The sequence below is a fragment of the Trachemys scripta genome, chromosome 3 (genome assembly GCF_013100865.1).
Source record: "Trachemys scripta elegans isolate TJP31775 chromosome 3, CAS_Tse_1.0, whole genome shotgun sequence".
Taxonomy (NCBI): domain Eukaryota; kingdom Metazoa; phylum Chordata; order Testudines; family Emydidae; genus Trachemys; species Trachemys scripta.
The window spans coordinates 61630243-61651827 of NC_048300.1; the positions used below are offsets into that span (position 1 = coordinate 61630243).

The following is a 21585-nucleotide window of genomic DNA, read 5'->3' on the forward strand; positions in this document are numbered from 1 at the left end:
GGTGCGCTGGGCCGCCGGGGGCCGGCAGTGCTGGGCGGGCCGGGGGTGGTCGGCCGGGGCTGGCACCCCAGGGCCCGAGCCGACCCAGGCTGGAAACGCCGGGGGGCCAGCCTGGGCCGTGCTTCCTCCCCCCCACACCGCCCCTTACCTGCTACAGGCTTCCCGCGAATCAAATATTCGCGGGAAGCAGGGGAGGGGGCGGGGTGTGTGTCTGCGGGGCTCGGGGCGGGGCTCGGGGCGGGGCCGGGGGCTGTGGAGTGTCCTCCATTTGGAGGCACAAAATATGGTAACCCTAATACAGACTAACACGGCTACCCCTCTGAAATAAATAGCACAGTCATTTCACGTTTCACTACAATTACATATTGCACAAATTATAGAAGTGTCTTTAGACACATAGTTAGCATATCTCCTAATCCATGGACATAACACTCTAAAACCAATGTTCAATATACCACTCAAAGTCTACAAGTACATTGTTGTCTCCAAATGTAAGACATTCACAACCCAAATATGAACTTCCTAAAGCTCTTATGAAAAAAATGAGTAAGGTAAAATGAACTATTACTAGTGGTAAGGTACAGTATCTGTGGAAAGTATGTCGCTAGTTATAGGCTGGGGATGTCTTAAAACTGTTAGAAAAAAATCTTAGAAAAAATCTGCTTCCAAAGATAGTACAAAGGGAACAAAATGAAAATGGAAGGTTAATAGTGTTATAGGGGCAGAGTTAAGGTAGGTTTTTTTGAGTGATCTTAACCATGTATTTGCATACTTTCAAATGTTTTGGAGTGTTTTCGCTAAGTGGCACTTAATCTTTGACTATCAAGACTTTCAAACATTTATGTTCTTTGAGGAAAAAAAATTTCAATAGTATTCTATCTGAAGGGATAAATCCTTTCAGCCTTAATTGCTGGCTAATAATTGTTTTGCCTGTGAATATTTATTGTTTCTGTCAAGTGGAACTATTAATTATAACAAGATACAAAATAAATATAACCAATTGTGTAGTCTTATTTTTCATTTATTTTCCTGTTGTATTTTTTAAATCTTGTACTTAACAGATCTACAACATTGATAAAAATGGTATAAAATGATTTGTTGTAATTTTCAGCACAACCTGTGCTATCAAAATGAATCTCTCTCAGGACTTGGGAAGACACAACAACTCTAACCCTATGTTAGTTTATAAAGAATTCCTACCTCATGATATGAAGACTGAGACTATGCCTGTTGGAACAGTTTTTCAAAGTATAGGGAAGCCCGCCTGTGGCACAGCAGATAATTGTTTATAGCAAGAAGAGAAGGATCAGAAGGTGCTTGTAATCCTGTTGATTTGGGATTCTCTTTTATACTATAATTTATAACATTCATCAGATATCTTAACCGAATCAGACTATACCTTGACATCCCCTGTTGGCCATCTGCTGGAAGCCATCTGGACAAGTGCACTCATAAGAACCTTCAGTATTAATGCAGTTTCCTCTAAGGCAAATATCACTGTCTTGAAGGCATTCATTAATGTCTGAAATCAAACCATTGCCAAAAAAATTAGACAATTTCAAAACTGAATAAACTCTTAAAAGTGACATATTTAATACTGGTATATCAACTTGTGGTAACAGCTTATATTTACTATATTTAAATAAAAATAACAATTTTTAAATGTAGCGTGTGTCTAATTTCCCTGCCTACACATTCACACCTCAGATTTTTCCCCTTATAGTTCTATACAGCGTTAAAATTTGAATTGGTACATTCTTCATTCTTAGCAAGAATGACCACACAATGTTGATTGTAATGCTGACTGAGACAACTCCCTTCCTCTATATGCAGAGACAATTATACAAAATTCTCCCCCATTTCCATGTGAACTGTGGGGCTATTGCACTACAAGCAACTTCAATGGTTTAGAAACCTAAAGCAGGTGCACATTTAGAAAACGTGAACTCCACAGTGATGCAAATACAGATTCTGATGTACATGCAACACAAACACTATGATGCTTCTGCAACATTAGTTCCATGCCTGGTTACCTTTTGTAAATTGAGTTGCATTCACGCTTTGGTACTTTCTGAACCTGTGTGTTCTGGCACTACTGGGCCACCATGCAAACTTTTATAAACTGGTAATGATATTAAGAATTCACACTCAGGTCCACATTGTCTGCAAGTATAATTCAACATAGCCCCACTGAAGTCAATACAGCTATATCGATTTACACTAGTGGACTGATCCAAAGCCCTTGAAGTCAATGGAAAGACTTCCATTGACTTAAATAGACTTTGGGATAAGGTCTCAGCTGAGAATCAGGGCCTCAACCACTGTGAAATTAATATGATGGTAGCAGCTGAAATGATACACTGATAAATGCAAAGAAGCAATAAATCAGCTATTTTGCTATAGGACTATATGAAGAAGTGATTATAGCAAAAATGCTTACATTACATGAATACTATATTTCACTACTGCAAAGGAAGCCATTTAATGTTTTATGATTGTGCTTCACTAGTTTTAGGGGAAAACAGAAAGTAAAAGAAAATAAAGTAGAAAAAAAACAGTATATAGGCTACAGGACGATAGGATTTTCTTTGATACACAAAATAAACAGCTTTATGTGATGGATTTTTATTATTCTGACCTTTTATGCATGACTTTTTAGCAGACCAAAATGATGCCGCCTTTTCCATTTGGACATGAACCCAATAAAAAAAACCATAAGACTCTTTCTGATCTTTGGATTTAATTTTTTTTTTTTTTTTTTAGAGCTTTCTTGCATATGTGAAAGTTCTTATTTCAGATAAAATTGCACTTAATGATGATGACGTTATGTGAACTCTTGATAAACATATTTGATTTCACATGAATGTGTTTTATATTCATATCATATTTTCAACTGAAAAAATGATGGTTTATTTAAATGGTAATTAACTTTGACTGAGAGCAAGTGAAAAAATTAACTTCCTTGCACTGAATAAATGCCAAACCCCACAAAAAGATAATGTTTTCTGCCAAATTCATTCAAAGTGAAATTTTATTAATCCTAACATACTACACAACCCCCCCTTCTTCTATTGTAACTGTTCATAGTTCCTACGATCAGAGTGCAAGAACCCAAAGAAATAGAGCTTTTTTTCTTTGATTTCTTAAAATATTAGATTCTATGAATTGCAAGAGAAGCTGGCATCCTAGTCTGTGAAGGGAAGATAATAATAAATGGAGATATACCTATTTCATAGAACTGGAAGGGACCCTGAAACGTCATTGAGACCAGTCCCGCCTTCACTAGCAGGACCAAGTATTGATTTTGCCCCAGATCCCTAAGTAGCCCCCTCAAGGACTGAACTCACAACCCTGGGTTTAGCAGGCCAATGCTCAAACCACTGAGCTATCTCTCCCTGACTACCTACCTGGGCTACTCTTCCCCCACCAACAGAGGTACTGAATCATTGTGGAGATGGTATCTTCCTTTTTTTCTGCATGTCTTATTTGATTCTAGCCCCTGAACAGAATTTCCCAAAGCTCCTTCATGTGCAATCTTGTTCTATACATGAGACTTAAAGATCTAGGAGTTGTATGTGAAGAAGCGTTGGGAAGACTCTGGCCCTCCTTGTGTCTGTGTCTACTCCAAAGTGAAACCATCTGAGGGCTTTTCTCTAAGATAACCCAGAACAACTGTTCTTGAAGCCTGGAGAGAGCCCCCTTGGGCTGAAGGTTTTCTTGAGATGAAGCTCATATAAGAATGTCAAGACGCAATGAGAATAAGCAAAGACAGAGAATATACCTGAATTATTGTATTAGTTTGCTAATATCAGGCCCGAAATCTTATTTGGGATATCACCAAAAGATCGGAAGATCATTTCCTACAGCACAGCATATCTTCTGGGATTTTGCTGTGTATTTTTTATTTATTCTGTTTTGTACAATTGTTGTGCAAATTGCACTTCTGAGACACCTCTGGGGAAGGGCAGGTAGCGTTTACAGTGCTTTCCTCCCCAGGGGTACTACCACTGGGCTCCACAGGAGCTAAGCTAGGCCACCCTGCCAGTGCTTCTGTCTGGAGTTGTGGTGATTGGCTGCAGTCCCCCAAACCAGCCACAGAAGCAGCTGTAACCCAGACAGCCCCCTAGGTGGACTTTCCATGATGGCAGAAGCATTTGTAACCAGGGATGAATACTGCCCTCTGTTTTAGAATTTGAGCAAGGAGGAGATTTCCTTACTCAAAAGAAAATCAAATTATTCTCCTCACCTTCCTGTTGGAGCCATAGGTGCAGGTGACAGGAATTCTGTGGGTGAGAATACATAAGATATGTGGTGGTATAGATAGAGACCATCAATGGGATAGTAAAGAATTGAGAAGAGGAGGAGAAAAACATCTTCCTTTTCCATCCTCAGAAGTGGCTGTGCCTATGGTTGGAATAACTCAAGATCTCATTGAAAAAATCCATAGGTAGTTTAAGTTACATACATACCTTCACATTGGTCTCCCATAGATGATAATGTGTAACCTTGGCTACAAATACATCTGAAAGACCCATCTGTGTTTCTGCAATTCCCATTTGTGCAGAGATGATGATGTTGGCATTCATCTATATCTATGAATGAAAAGAAAATGTGTATCTAAAAAAGAAAACAGTAATGCCATGCTTCTGAAAATGCCTGTTTTGAAGCACAAGGTATCCACATCCCACTCAAACAAAACTGAAGAGTCAAAAGAAAATCACTCTTCTTCTGGTTTGGTTTACTAACAAATAGGTAAGTTCAAAATAGTATTAGATGAAACCTCAGCCTAAGACTTCTCTGACTTGGCTTCATTTAGGGTTCTCTCTCTCAATACCCATTTGTCCTTCATGCGCGCGCGCACACACGCTTTGCATGAGGGCTTCTTCCACCTCCCGCATAGCTGGCTGAGGTAATGAGCCAGCTGACCCATTGTGTCAGCAAAACACACAAAACAATTTCCAACAGAATCATCACAGGCTGTGATTTTCAGGCAAACACTGGCAGGCTGTTATACTGTCAAATTTTACATAAAGATTAGATTTTCTTATTTAAACAGTTGCTCTATATTAGAATTAATCCTGTAACTATGATGAGTCAAATGTCTCTCTTTGCTACTATAGCCACTGCTAATCCCTCAGTGCTTAGAGTGATCTCTTCAGTTCTCACAAACTTAAGCGGGGTCAGCCCAGGTCAACATTTGGATTTGGATAGGATACTCCAAATAGGATAGGACTCTGCAGGAAGTGGTATTGCTGATTCAGAAGGTAACACATGTTTCTATGAGTCAGTACCGAACCATTACCACAGAGTGATGTTAGGGAGCCATGTGTTACTGGAGCAGTGTAGTCTTTAATGCTTGTCTAAACTAGGAAAAAAGGTGTTTTTAAAAAATTGCATTAGCTAACAAGTTTTAATTTGGTTGTGTTTAAAAATGTCTTAGAACCTACTATTGACAGGCTTTAACATCTTTAAAAAGATGTTAGCTGGTTGTGGTCCACCCTAGTGGCGGGGGATCAAAATTGGTTTTGATTAAACCCATTTCATATCCGCCAACAGCAATGTGATGTGCATGGATAGACCACTGTGAAACAATGTGGTGGATTCTCCATCACTTTCAGTCTTTGAATCAAGACTGGATGTCCCTCTAAAAGATATGGTATAGCTCAAAAAGAAGTGACGGACTTGATGCAGAAATTACTGGGGTCAGGTTCTTTGGACTGTGTTATATGGGAGGTCAGATGAGATAAACATAATGTCCCTTTGGCTTTAACATTTATGAACCTCCACTGACTTAACTGACTGGCTAGTGTCTAGACACATGCACCACACTGCAGGATCAGGTCCTTATTTTAGAGGTGTGCATTTCAGGAATGGCCAACTTTCCATGTATGCCTAACTTAGCAAATGTGTTTTTCTATAAAGGGTTCTGAGGACATAGTCTAGCTTTGCCTAAATATTTCCTCTAAACTCAGACTGTCTTGCCTCCTGAGCCACTCCTCCAAGCCCCCTCAATCTTCCCCTAAAATTTGTTTAAGTTTGACAGGAAATCTGAAATAAATTATTAATAAGTATTATTCCTTTTACAATAGTACCAAGAAGTCCCACTGTCCCATAGGTATTGTATAAATGTGTAATAAAAAGATGATTGAGGGACAGATCCCCAGGTTACTCCCTGCTTCCACAGCTACATGAGTTTATTTGTATTTGTTAGACTATTAGATTGATACTCTTAGATATCATAATGTTTTATAATATATGTTACAAAGTATACAGAATGCACAACAAGGCCAAGTTAGTACAGAAACTTTAGCTCTTGAATCTTCTGCCTTGTTTAAGTTTTAACTATGCAGGATTTACATTGCACATTTTGTTGTTTTGCATTAATAGTTATTTTGTAAAGCATTTGGGGTCCTACTGGATGCAAAATGCTATAGAATCATTAGATGAATTATTCTGAGTTTTAGCCACATTCCTACCTTCACACTGGTCCCCTGCTGCAGATAGTTTATAACCTTGGCTACAAGTACATCTGAAAGATCCCTCGATGTTTTCACAATGTCCATTTGTACAGAGATTGCCATACTGACATTCATCTATATCTGGGAATACAAAGAAAGCATGAATATATATATATGCATTAGTTCCTATCTACATGGGCTTTCAATAGAATGGTATTTAAATTGTGTGTGAACATGGATCCAATTAAACTGGGTCCTGACATGATTTGGCCAGCCATTCTGGATCAGCCAAAGTTTGTCCAAATCATACTTAAAAAATCTAATCCAGTATAGATTAGAACACTTTTTTTGTTAAACACATGGATCTAAAATTTCTTGATCCCTGAACTGTATTCTAGCCTAGGCTGGTGAACAGTTTTAAAGCACGGTTCTACCATGAGTTAGCTATGTCCACACTACCCTTATCTACACTCACCTTTTTTCCCCTTAATTTGCTCATTGTTGCTTACACTGGTGCAGCTTGAGTGCAGATCAGGTGTCACCAAGTGCTGGCATTTTTACTCCTGTATTCTACAAACTTAATCCTGGCAAGCATAGACAACACTGTTAAAAATGCTAGTGGTTGCCAGTGTCTTGCAAATACTAGCACCCCCCCATTCCTATTGTGGGAAACATTCAGGAAAAATGTCAAAACTTATTCTACCCAAAAATGTGGAGTGGAATTGGGTGGCTGATATTTTCAACTGTTTGTTAATAACCAACCTGTCCCCATGACAATTTATGAAGAAATGTTTGACACAATAGGCAACATCATTGCCAAAAATAGTATCATACAACTAAAAAGAAATGTAGAAGACATGATGAATATATTGAATTCAACTGGAAAATGATAGCTAGAGATAGATATTATATTGCTGATGCTGTTGAAATTTTGAAAGAACACCAGAAAACACTGGAGAAAGAGAGAACTAAAGACAATTGCAGGCAGTGGAGAAACAGATGGAGCAAGCACTTACTCCACTCTGTTATATATCACACAATGTTCTCAATCCAATTACAAAATTAGGTGTCTAAATACAAATGATGGGGTTGGCACTGTGACTTGGGCATCTGCTAATCATCCATCAATCCTGCCCACCATAACAACATTTCAGGAAATGAGGAGAACCGTTAAAAAAAATAAGGAATTATTAGTAAAGTGAACAACTGTACTAGGGGGAATTGCTGGCTATGTAGATATAGAATTCACAGCAATGATAAACCAGCTTTTCTCCTTTAGTAGCTGTAGTGTAGCAAGTGTGGAGAGAGCATTTTCTAGGCCTGGACTAATTTATTCTAAGTTAGAAAACTCATTTGGTGTAAAGAAAGCAAGAAAATCAATGGACAAAATCCAGGTGGCATATGAAGACACAGTATTTGAGAAAATTTCTCAAAGCTGTTTCTGTCATTTATTCAATCATTTTACTGAAATTTGCTTCAACTTTATAATAAAAATCAATAGTTTGTAACTAATCACATCAGCAATTTTGATTTCAATGTATAATAGATTTTTTTTTAAATGGAAACAAAAAGATTAAAATTGGTGATTATAATCAAGTTTTTTTTAAATTAACAATTGATTCAAATTGCTTTTATTTAAATCAATCCACCTAGGCTCCAGGACTGATTATAGCAATTCCCAGACCTTGTATCAATGAGACAAGGTGCGTATGGTAATATCTTTTATTGGACCAAATTCTGTTGGTGAAAGACACAAGCTTTCAAGTTTACACCAGGTATCTCTACGTTGCAATTAGACATGGTGGCTGGCCTGTGCCAGCTGACTCAAGCTTGCGGAGATAGGCTGCAGCCAGAGCTCTGCAACCCTCCCATCTTACAGGGTCCTAGAACCGGGCTCCAGCCTGAGCCCAAACGTCTACACCACAATTAAACAGCCTCTTAGTCTGAGCCCCACAAGCCTGAGTCAGCTGGCACGGGCCAATTGCAGGTTGCCACAGAGCTCTCCTTCACGTCTGGGAAAGGTACCTAGAGTGTCACAGCTAAATACAACATGGAATAAATTTTGAATTAACACATGTTGCAAGAGACCATTCTTGCAAGGTAACTTGGGCAGCTAACACCTCTATAGTCATAGTACAAAGGAGGATAAGTGAGTTACTGATTGCTGTAATGAGCCGTAAGTCCAGTGTTTTTATTAAGCCCATGATTTTTGGTATCTTGCAGAGTTATGAATTTAAGTTTCCAGGCTCATCTGCTCATCTTTTGAAGGTGCTGTGCAGATTTCCTTTGAGGATGAGATGTGATTTTCAATTTCAGCCCATAAGTTTTTGATGTCCCTATCCCACACAGTTCCTAATGCTGTATACATGTAAACCTACCTTAATTTAAAATGAAATGATATGATTACCTTTCATAAACAGGGGAGGATATAATTTGTACTGTTAAAGAGCACTGGGATTGTTGGAATTTGTTTCCCAAGGGATCACTTAAAAGGAGTGCAAGAATGGAGAACAAGAATTGGGAAAAGAACTACAGAAGACTGACTTGCAGAGGGAAACTACAGAATGGCAATTGGTATGAAGGTTCATCAAGAATCTGACCAATGGGCTGAATGCAAAAGGGACTCTCAAGTTTGCCTATAAATACCTTCACAGATATAGTAGGATGGATTTTTGCCACATTGTTTAAAGGGTACTTTATTATAAAGCTACAGAGTTGAGTTAAGAAGGAAAAATCTGTCCCCATTAGACCTACTAAAGTTCATGTGGATAATTTTGAATGGAATTCAAGTCCAGGATAAGCAGAAAATGAAGACTGATCATATCATGAAAAGTGTGGATGAATCGCCTTGGTTGTATGTGGTTTAGAATTTTACATGAAACAAGAGAAAATAAAAGAGTACTTTGCATGCCTTTAATAAAAGATTATGTATGACTTCAGCAATTCAAAGCAGAGATTTATTGCTTGGAGCAAGCAGTTAAGTTTGTGACCCTGGGCTGAGTAATGCAGTGATTTAACATTTCTGCTTGCACTTCTAATAATCTGGCTGGCAAAAGGAAAAATGTAAGTGATGTAATTCTGGGACTGCACTAGACTATTGGTATTTTGAACTGGGTTATCTCTGTAAAGCTATTTCTGTGGCGGTATAAAAATCAAGCCTAATGTTAGAAAATATGCACTCTTCCTAGACCACCTTTGAAGCCATATATTCAACTGTACTATATATAAAAAAGGAATATATAAAAAAAGTCAACCTTTTACTTCCCAAATAATAAATGGAAATCTTGTGTTGTAGAGAATCCCAAATCATTGCACAAAATACAGTGTGTGTATGCATATATGTACACATGCCCATGCATGCATGCGCATGCGCACGCGCACACACACACAAATTACTTCCGTCACAACTGAAATGCAATCATGCCTCAGTTAATCCAGCAGATAGTACTCTCAGCTCCAGAAGACAAGTACCACTGTACAATTATTACACAACACCTCTGACTGCCCTTTGCTATCAGTTTCAGAAATAGATGTCACGGTCCTTGAAAAAAGGAAGGCAAACAACTGGGAAAAAAACAGGAATAGGGAGTGTGAAAAATCTATCATAAAACCTGAGCTAAAAATGATCCTTATTGAATGGCACTGAAACTGTTAGAGGTGTGCTGAATGGTTTGCTGGAAATACTAATAATTAAGAGATGTTGTCAGTGTGCATTGTGAACCAGTATCTGAATTTTCTTCAACAGTACGCCATTCACATTGAAGTATTATAGCTATCTCAAGTTCTTCCACTTGCTTACTAACCTTAACAATGGCATTCTAGCATATCACTAATTTAAAAATCTCTTAAATTTTAAAATTCCATATTTTCATATTTCTAAAATTCCACTTTCACATCTCATGATACTTACATCCTAAATTTAATTTTCATTGCTCTGTAGTGAGGAAATCTTGTCTGACTCCCTCTCTCTCCAAGACCAGAAATCATTTTGAAATCTTCAAATTTTCAGTTTCTATTTCAGCAACAATAGGGGGCCTTTTTGGCACATTTCCATTAACACCACAGTCTCTCAGAACACAAATGTAACAATATTTGGGATACAAACACTACAGAACATACCATGGCACTGTCCATTCCAGCCTCTGAATCCATCTGTGCAAGGAACGCATTGGTAAGAGCCAGGACCATTAATGCATTGTTCATCTGGACAAATACTTTGGGTCAGGCATTCGTCAATATCTTTAAAAATAAGAAAATCTAGGTCGGAATCATAACAGGCTGTTGAAGAACAAACTAGTCTGATTATTGTAACTGCATTTATATATCCAGTTGTGTAGTTTGAACCAGATTCTCAGATGATGTATATCAGCATAGCTCTACTGAAGTCAGCAGACCAGATCCTTCTCGTCTGGTGTAAGTCAGCCCTGTTCCATTGAAGTCAAAGGAGCCCTACAGATTTATACCAGTTGTGGATCAGATCTTTTATTTATAAATTGATTAAAGATACAAGGGTAATCACTTGTGGCTTCACAATTAAATTCTGGAGTTGCTGACAGTGGTTCCGTAGTGAAGGACATATCAAGCGTTTGGCTTTGATGGGACCTGACTACCTCTGTGTAGCTCAGCCCATTTGCCATTTAAATAAACTAAAAATGGCAAATACTCCTTGAGGTGACCTTGAATTTCTGAGGGTATTATGAGCATTAAAAATGTTCCTGGGGTGAAATATAAACCTGCAAAAACCCTTCTTTAGAGAAATTTGGGTGAATCTCATCTGTTTTCAGCACCCCCAGCTACCTAACTCCAGCCACTCTTAGGACCTTGTAGAGGCTTGTCTCACCAGCACTTCAGGTCTCACTGTACCTCCAGCTTCCCTAACTAAAGTGAGATTTGTTGAGAGCTTGAGGAGGGGGCATAGAGGTGGGAAATTGAGGCTCCCCTAGGCCCTTTTGTATGCAGAATTATAGGGCAGATAAGTTGTGGGAGGACTAGGAATGCAGGCAGTGTGAGTGGCAATCGAAGACCTGGGTGGATAATGGAGGGCTATTGGGTCTAAGAAGAGGGTGTGTGTGACTGAACAACCCCATGAGGCTGCAGAAAAGCTTCTGGCAATGTATGGGGTAAGTGGGTGCATCAGCACAGATTCCACTCTGATGGTCTAGCTCAGTCACATCAGAGCAGGGAGCTTATGTCTAAACCTCAGAGCTCTCATTGACCGTCTCTCCAGCTCCACAAATAACTCCCTTCCACATTAAAAAAAAAAAAAAAAACCACGCTACTCACAATACACACACTTTTACATACAAAAAGCTAAAGTAACAGACTCTTAAAGTTGCAAAGTCAAGCATTCAAAAGTTAGGAAATGTCAGAATTAAGGAAGAAGTGGGCTGTAGTCCACGAAAGCTTATGCTCTAATAAATTTGTTAGTCTCTAAGGTGCCACAAGTACTCCTGTTCTTCTTTTTGTCAGAATTAAGGTTGCCGGTGCAGCCTTAATTCCACTCCCTTGTGCATATGCCTTATTCTACTAGTCTTTAATTACATGATCACATACTATTTTTTCCATAGGTCTCCTGCGTCATCCAATGAACAGGATGCATTTAATCTCCCAGCTCCTAGTCCCTCCTATCCCCAGACCCCATGTCCCAATCTACTCCGCACACCATACTTCTGCCCAGCTCTTGTCCGCCCTATATTCAAGGCAAGCTGTTTCTTACTCTATCGTGCCCAGGCATAAGCAGTGGGAGTACTGAAAGCGCTGCTCTCAGTTCTGGTGCCCAGTGCCACAGTGGTTCCCAGAAGCCTGAAGAAGCAACTACAGGGAAAGTACTGCTCTGCCCCTACCTCCCTGGGTTGGAACATCATCAGTACAGATTAATCTTCAGAGAATTCAGCAACCAAACTCTAACAATTCTCTACTAAGCATGTGCAAATGGCAATTTTTCAAAGGCTTAGAACTTGACCAAATTTGGGTAGGTTTTCATGAGAACAGCAAAAGGCACATCCCTGACACAAAGACCACCCCTTGCCAAATTTCAAGCCTTTGCTCCAAAACATGGAGGCACAAGAGCTTCTGAAGGAAATGGCTGTAAGACTTTTTTTTTTTTTTAAACATGGGCAAAATAATATATTTCCCTCTAAACTTGTTCTCAGGAACAGCTGGACCATTTTTGTGAAAAATTTCCAAAAAACCTGAGCTTGAGGAAGATATGCAGCATGGAAAATGTCTGCCCATATAGTTAAAGTCCGGCAAAGTTATAAGAAACTGACAACAGGATCTTATAATGGGAAGTGTCAGGCAACCTTAACTATAAGCGGCAATGCCAGCTCCACCTATGATAATATTACACTTTAATTCTGAACTCAGCAATAGTAACTTGTATGTACTCTTAAAATATGACCACTGGGTAAGTTCCAGATCTATTATATGTGCTTGTGTGGGTGTGTAAAGTCTGAAGTAAGGTGTGGTGTTATAGTGAATGATCTGCAAGTAGTGTGTGCAGTGTGTGTGTGTGTGGTGGGGGGTTGTGTGGGAAGTGGAAGGGAGTTATTTGTGGAGCTGCAGAATCTGTCAGAATGGTAAATGTCATGTGTGGGTGTAATGATGTGGTGAAAATGGTTCCCTTAACATGTCATTTCCTTGGTTTGAAGGGTTAGCGTGGGAGGGTTTTTCCCTTAAGCAACCTTAACTAGTTTTCAATGTAGAATTTGTTTGTAGGAATTATATGCATTATATAAGGGAAGCTATTCTCTCAAATCTGGGAGAATAAGAAACTTGATACACTGGAGTGAATGTTTTGAAACAATTACTAATATAACAGAAAATAACTGATGGTTCAGACTAGAAGGAGGAGTTCTCTAACAAAACCCACAGCAGCAAATCTATTTGCTGCCATCATTGGATGCTGCTGTGAATGTCTGTATGTAAAGTCTCCTACAGGAAAGACTTACAATGTAAAGGAGGACAGATAGAAGGAATGATGATGAGCATGATCTTGCAAGACACTGAGCAAGATACTCATATCTTCAACTCCCACTGAAGTTAATGAGCACTGAGGGTGCTCAATATTTTGAACCCTAGAAGCAGTCTCAACTCCCCTTGTCTGTGATTAATTTAATCTCAAAGTGATGTATTGAAAGATAAAATAATGAAAAAATTAATCATAAGTTAAGAGAACATTTTATTTTCAGAACCATGCAAGGACTCTAATAATCTTATTTCCCCCCATCTTTAGCACACAATATAAATAATCTAACTATGATTCTCTCATCTGCCCTTGCCCAGAAAGAACACTTAAAAAACTATGCAAGGACCATCCCAGAGCTAGATTTAAAAACAAAACCAAACCAAACCAAACCCTGGCCAATGGGATTGAGGAGCCTGCGAGACAAGCTCACACTTCCAGGTTTTGAACATCCCAGTCCCAGTCCCAGTCCCATGAATTTAACTGGAATGGCTTCTCCAAGAGAAGTAACTGATTGCTATCCACTGGTAAAGACACTACAAATGAACTAACTGTCTCTCCATGCAGCTTGTGTTTGGATTGGATTTATAATCAGGTCTGAGCTTCTTCTCTGAAGCAAAGGGCCAAACAAAACAAACATGTTTTGCATGTGTTTCTGCTTGGACCCATTTACAAATACTGCCCTACAATCAGTACTTTCTTAAATTTCTTCTAATAAACACAGTTCTTCCTTCATTGCTCAGCCAACGTAGCACTATCATGTAAATATGTACATTTTATTTTAAAAATCTCAAATGACTTCATCTCAATTTGGAATCTTTTTGTTGTCAGTAAAAAAAAAAAAAACAAAAAAAACAAAAAAAAGGTTTTCTTTAAATGCTACCCCTGAGTAACCCTGATTTACTAATATGCTCACTTCATAATTTCTGATGTATAATGGTGAAAGTCTTCATGACCTACATTTTTAAAAGTGCATGCACAAAAGTACAATTAAGCTTGCTTGTTTGTACACAAGCCCTTCACTTGTGCATCCATACTGGTTGTTGGATAGGAGTCCTTTTGAAAATCTGGATCAATATGTCTTATGCCAGAATAAACTAGCCTAGGACAGCTTGTCCCACAGCAGGTGATGAGGATCATTTCAAACAAATACAAAAACAATGAAAAATACTTTGAACTGTGTTAAAAAAACATTTCAAAGTCATCCTAAGTCACTCAAAAGAATACTTGGTGCTGGATTGCTAACAGTTTATGGGTTATTGAAACGCAGACAAGGCAATCAGGATCCTACAGAATACATGGTATTTTGTGTCTGTTTAATTATTATAGAAATATGTTAACAATTTTCTTCTATGCTCAGTAATTTAGATTGAAGTACAAATGAGTATATATTTAAAATAGAATAATTGACTGGTTTTAATTCACTGATTATCAAATCAATGTTGAAGAGGTTAGGAAAAAAATCCCACAAAACACACACCAGAGAAAAATTCACGCCAAAAAGAAAAGGTACACATTTTTTAGGTCAGATGTGCTGGGACTTCTCTCTTATTCTATGAAATGACAGTGTCTGGTGGCAGCTTTATATTCCAAACAGCAAATGTATCCCTTTGCTCATTTTTTGTTGTTACACAAATATAAAACATTAAAGATGAGCCTTATTGTGGACAGAGTTTTTATAGATGAACTTCTGTTAGCCTGGAGTCTTAAGTATTGCCCAAATTATCACCCATCACAGAATTGCAAAAGAAGAGCTTTACTTTTGTTGTTGTTGTATTTATTCTTCCATAATGGGATGTGTTATTTAATATTTTTATCAAATATCCAAAAGTTAAACATAGCCATGATCAAATTTGCTATATGAAAATTAGAGGGGTATGAAATACTCAGAAAGACAGACTTACAGTTAACTGGAGAAATTAGAAACACTAGTCTGGAAACAACAGGGGAAGATTCAATACTAACATACGGCTATTAACTTGCCAGTGGTTTGGCTTGCTTAATGTCACTGCCATACTTCTACTACTGTAGAGTCAGAACTCTCCGTCATATTGGCCTGTCCTTTCATTCAGCATTCACTGTCTCAACATTTACATTTATATGAGCCAATGGTATTTACACAGAGGCCTTCCCCACAGATGTGAGGTCTCAAACTTTCAACAAAATCTGAGAAGTGGGGTAGGGGGAGAAACCAAAAGGTGCACATAAGCTTAAATTAATCATCAAACGTAATATATGAATTTCCCCCATTCTTTCTTGTATGTTTGCCAGATAGAAAAGAAGTAGAGAATTACAAAAGAAAATGTTAATGTTCAACTTAAGAAGAGCTATTTAACAAACACTGGAGAATAATATATTAGAAACATTGTGGGACAGATCTTGCTTTGAACTGCACTGGTATAAATCCAGAAAAACTATTCCCAGATCCTCAAAGGTACTTAGGTGCCTAACTCCCATTGACTTCAATAGGAATTAAGCACCAAAATACTTTTGAGGACCTGGTCCTCTGTGTTCCTTGGAGTTCTCTGCATTACACTCTATCAGGGTGATCTGCCCCTTTAAGGGCCAGGATGCAGCCAGCCCTGTTCTGGAAAGGAGCAGTGTCAGGTGATTGGGTCTGATAATTACCAGCTTGGTGATGCAGATGTGAGCCCTAGCTCCATAAAGGAGCCTGGGTCCAGGAGCTTGATGGGAGAATACTCTCCTGTACTGCAGAAGAGGACTGTGAGGGGATGAGAGCCCCTGCAAACTGCTCTTCCCCTCTGTCTCCACAGCTGGCTGAAGGTTCTGACCACCAAATTGAAGGAGACTGGCGGGCCGGGTACAGTCTCATGTTGAGACCAGAACTATTACTTTATGTTGTCAGGCCACATTTCCTTTTTTATGTTGGACAAAAACAGAGCCCTGAGGCAAGGGCTATGAATTGATCTGGGTGTGGCTAGTTATTTTTCCCAGGCTGGTGATCAAATCCAACAGCCTATACATACTTTGTTGGAAGATGACCAGAGAAGGTCAGATCCACAGCTATGTGGAGTCACCTGCAATTTTCCTATGCAAAGGGAATAGAGAAGAGGACACAAGAGCTGTGGGTGCAACTGAAGCCTCAGGGAGAAGTGGAGAAAAGAGTGATCAAGGCAATGTATAAATATTACATGAATAGTGTGTTCACACTGTGGGGCTTACAGATGGCAAGAAGGGACAGTTGGGTAATTCCAAGGAAAGCTGTGGAAAAGCAGATTGTTCTGCCAAATTTGGGACAGTTGAGACGTAAGGAGTTGTTTTGTAATTTGTTTTAAATATCTCACCCTTCAGCCAATCAGTTAGGGGAGAAAATAAAAAAAAATATCAGGGAGAATCTTGATTTCATACCTGCAAAAAGCAATAACTTTAAAAATAAATAACTGTCAACACTCAATGTGGTTAATCATGTCCCTCTGTAGCTATACACATAAAATACCTTGGAGTCGGGTTTGGTTTTTTTTGCCCGCTTTCTGATAAATATGTCATGAAGAAAATATGATATTGACCTCTTAGGCCCCCATCCTCAAAGGTATTTAGGCCCCAAACGGACATTGATTTTGAGGATCTGGGCTTTAGGGCCTGATTCAATACTCATTGAGGTCAAAGGGAGTATTTTCAATTACTTCAATTAACTTTGGCGTAGGCTCTTAATGATCAGTTTTAAAATGATTATTCTCATCATCGTTTTAATAAAGAAGAGCAGTGGTTACCAATGCATTCTGTTCCTTCTTCATTGGCCATGAATCCTGCTTGGCAAATGCACAGGAAACTCCCTTCTGTATTTTCACAGTGCCCAAGGGAGCATAGATGGGGAGTCTGAACACACTCATTGATATCTGTTTAAGAAATAAAAATATAAGGATATTGAAAAATGTAACATAATTGGTCATGACTCTTTTCCCCACTCCACCCAACGAATATGTGCCTTTGAAAAGACAGGTCTTGTAATGAGTTTAACTGTTTGAAGCCTATACTCTTTGTTCTCTTAAAGAGCCTCAAGAAGAATATATCAAATAGTTGTAGATGGAAAAATCATGCTTACTGGTTTAAGCTATATGAGTACTGAAATTGCTTGAAGACTAAATAGTGGACACACTTCAAATCTTTAAAATTTCCGTTTGCAAGTAATTAATGCTACAACAGTATTTGTGGTACTCCCCATATTAAGCATTGGCATTGCTACAAGCATAGAACAGTATAAAGCTAGACAAAATTATAAGAATTTTAAATCATTATTATTCTAGGTGTATTTGTATAAAATATATTTAAATAGTATTAGCACCAGTCAGTAGAGGTATTATTTTTGAGTAGTTATTGACTTTCTGATAAAGTAAAAATGAATAATGGAACATTTGAAAATATATTATCAAAATGTAAACATTACTGTGTTCATTCAGTATTACAGTTGAAATTTTGTTTACACAGAAGTCAGGAACTTGATTCCTGATTTAGTTGTGACTCTGATCATCTGCTGTAATTCACAGGCAGCCTTTTGTATTCTTGTATATGGTGTAACTTTAATCCCTTAATATAAGTAAAATATGGCTCAACTATAGTTGCTGTGGGCAACTACAGGTCTGTACTTCTGGTTCTTGGACATGTAAAATCTCACCAATAAAACTGCATTAATAGAATGTTTGCATATATAACCTTATTTATTATTTTTAAAGAAAAAATGCAGAGAAAGAATTGATCGATCCTTCAAATACACTCTATGGGCCAAATTATGCTCCAAGTTACTATCATGTGGACCCACTGTTATCAGTGCTGTTGCACAATTGTAAGCGAAGATGTAAGGTATACTCAGCGTGGTGGGTTGGACTAGATCAGTGATTCTCAACCAGGGGTATGCAGAGGTTTTCCAGGGGGTACATCAACTCATCTAGATATTTGCCTAGTTTTACAATAGGCTACATAAAAAACACTAGTGAAGTCAGTACAAACTAAAATTTCATACCGGCAATGACTTGTTTATACTGCTTTATATATTATATACTGAATTGTAAGTACAATATTTATATTCCAATTGATTTATTTTATTATATGGTAAAAATTGGAAAGTAAGCAATTTTTCAGTAATAGTGTGTTGTGACACTTCTGTATTTTTATGTCTGATTTTGTGAGCCAATAGTTTTTAAGTGAGGTGAAACTTGGGGGTACTCAAGACAAATCAGACTCCTGAAAGGGGTACAGTAGTCTGGAAAGATTGAGAGCCACTGCCCTAGAGCACAAGATCTACATCTTCGTAGCAGCCATGCAATGTAAGATATCCCAAAGAGGGCAGAAAAGGTGCCAGGGTAACTGCTTCCTTCTCAACCCACTCCTCATTAGCCAGCAGAAGAAAGTCAACTGCACTTTCAGAAGGATAGTATCAGCAAAACAGTCCAATATGCACTGCAGATATCTGAGAGAGATTCTGTTTCCCTGAGGCAGGATCCCTCCCAGAGCACCTCATGGGGTGACGTGATCTTGCGCCTCCCAAAATGCAGACTAGTGCCTCCAAAGCATGATTGTACCCATAAGTAAAATAGATTTTGACATTCACCAGGCTCTACATATTTATCACACACTTGGACTGTCAAACTCACACTCGTTGAGACAGGTCAGACAAGTTAAAATGGTTTCCTGCTTATTGCCCTCAACTCCTAGTGACTTCAGTGAGACCTTTCATGAGCACTAAATTCACACACACAAAACTTTTTTTTAAAAATTCCATTCATCTTTGACTGGCTGAAAGGTTCACTAGAGCCTGCTTTTGGTGAATATTGCTTTATATATAAAAATTACATTTTTATGTAGTTTTGGCATGTCCAGAAGAGGATTTCTACATATACATATGGTATACATAGCACCTTGGAGGAACAAGGTATTCTATATTTGAAAATGCTTCATACAGTTATTACTTTAGATTATTGAAAAAGTTCTTTCATACCAGAGCATTTTGTCTGTTGATCATTCAGCTTGTACCCATCATAGCAGATGCAGGTGTATCCCACAGGCAAATTAACGCAGTGTCCTGCTCCACAGATATCAGGGTTCACTGTGCACTCATTGATTTCTATATACACACAACACACACACGCACACACACAGACAGAAAAAAAATATTACAAACTATCTTAAATATTTCAGTAAATGGGTGATATTCAGTTATTCCAGCTAAAAGGAGAGAAAGCCTGAAATCAGTTGTGACCACACTGATCGGTCCAATTTATCCTGAGTGACTAACAGACCTACGGTCAGTTGACTCTTCCACCGCCCCTTCCTACCCTCCCCCCCGCACATAGAAGTCAAGTGGGTGCATATGCAAATCAAAAGTGAAGACAGAGTAAAATGAAAATAATCATAGATGTTAAACTGTTAGCTGTAGCAGATTACAGAATTATTTTTACAGACTGTAGTTTTTAGCAATATCACAGCAGGTTGTCTATGAAAACACACATTTCCTAATTAGGTGAAATATAGATTTGGCTACTTTATTATAAGCAGTATGACAACTCGGTTAAATATGAGGATTTTTTTTGTAGGCATCTCACAATATCAATCTCATTTTAAATTTCAAAACATTCTGTCGTAGAATGTAGTTTCATTAGTTTTGTCCTTAAACTTAATGTAATGCCTCTTTACCAACCTTGCCAGTCTAGGACTCAGGATTTTTGCTGTTAAAATGGTGTTCAAATGGAAACCTTTCAAGTCATAAAGAGAAGGAGGAAAGGTAAAAAAGCTTTGAAAAACTATTGAAAAGGATTGAGCACTAGTGTGTTACATGAAAGAATGTTACCTATGGACAATATATTTTCTGGATAAAGACCATGAATTATGTATAAAGATTATTAAAATCCCTCATTAAAGATCAAATTCCTTTGGGGTGCAATGATAAAAAGACATGTGAAATGCTACTCTGAGACATGGACCTGACACTGGAAAAGGCAATATTTGTATGCCAAGCAGTATAACAAAGAGGAATGGAAATAATGGCAGTAGAGAGTAACACAGAACTCAAGTGAAGGCAAAATGTTACTCATAAATCCATCAAAGAAAGAAGCTGCAAAATCAAATGAATGGCTAAAAAATATGCACAAGAGGTTACACGTGAGGAACAAATTCTACTTCTGAGTAAATGTGAACGGTCACTGAGGGGAAAAAAGGAAACGGTAAAACGAGAGTTTGTGACACATTGCACATTGAGGAAAGTGACCAGATTTGAGCTTACACACACATGAGGTGCTAGGTCTAATCAAGAGGGGTATGTCATGAAGAGTCTGAATGACAAGTCTGCTAACAAACCTCAAGCAGATGTGAACAATCTATTTATGGCATATGAAGACATATTCACAGGAAAAGGGTGTCTCCCAGTTACTTACAAGATGCAATTATGGGAAGAGACAAAGCTTGTTATATATGCCACCCTAAATGATCCACAAGCCTAGAAAAAGAGACTAGGGAGAGCTGGAAAACATGATAGCAAATGGGATTATTCTGAAGAGCTGACAGACTGGGTTTACTCCTTGGCAACTGCAGAGACAAAAGGAGTTGAAAAAGACAATTTAGAAGGTATATTTCCTCTTGCCCACAAGGTATGAAATGTTTGCTGACATGGCAGGAGCCAAATTTTTCAGCAAATTAGATGCATCACAAGGTTTTGGCAGATTCCCATGGACACAGAAATCTCCAAGACTTGTATTTTCAGTAACCATTTGGCAGATAATGTTTCCTGAGCTTGCCTTTCGGAACATGTTTTGCACTGGAAGTATTTCACCTCATAACAACCTGTCCTAGATACTAGAAGGTCTTGCAGGAGAACATCAGGAACAATTGTGGAGAGTACTGAAAATTGCAAGAAAAAACAACGTTAAGTGGAATAAGGCAAACTGTCAATTTCAAACAACGTAAATCACCTGCTTAGATGAGAAACAAAGGGAACAATATTTACTGAGTCTAATATTTAAATGATACTGAGTGTGCAGAGACACAAAGATAAAAAAGGAATTCAGAGATTGCAAGGCATGCTGACGTAGATCAATAAGTTCATACCCAGCTATGAAGTTTAAATAACTTATCTAAGAAAATAACTCACAAAGACTGAGGATGGGCATGAATGCCAGATCATGAGAGTGCACTCAGACTGGGAGTGTACAGAAA

The 21585-nt window shown here is 38.3% G+C and overlaps 1 protein-coding gene across 6 annotated transcripts in view; it reads right to left on the bottom strand.

Annotated features, from left to right (window-relative positions):
• Positions 1-21585, bottom strand: part of LTBP1 (latent transforming growth factor beta binding protein 1) — a 324664-nt gene that overhangs the window by 82919 nt on the left and 220160 nt on the right. For 5 of the 6 annotated variants that reach the window (XM_034764910.1, XM_034764911.1, XM_034764913.1 and 2 more), the window contains 6 exons: positions 19376-19501; positions 17154-17279; positions 10578-10697; positions 6477-6599; positions 4470-4592; positions 1400-1522 (listed from right to left, as the gene is read on the bottom strand). In XM_034764910.1, the coding sequence (XP_034620801.1) occupies positions 1400-1522; positions 4470-4592; positions 6477-6599; positions 10578-10697; positions 17154-17279; positions 19376-19501 (741 nt within the window). The remainder of the gene's footprint in view (positions 1-1399; positions 1523-4469; positions 4593-6476; positions 6600-10577; positions 10698-17153; positions 17280-19375; positions 19502-21585) is intronic. The other variant, XM_034764912.1, reaches the window with a different exon arrangement.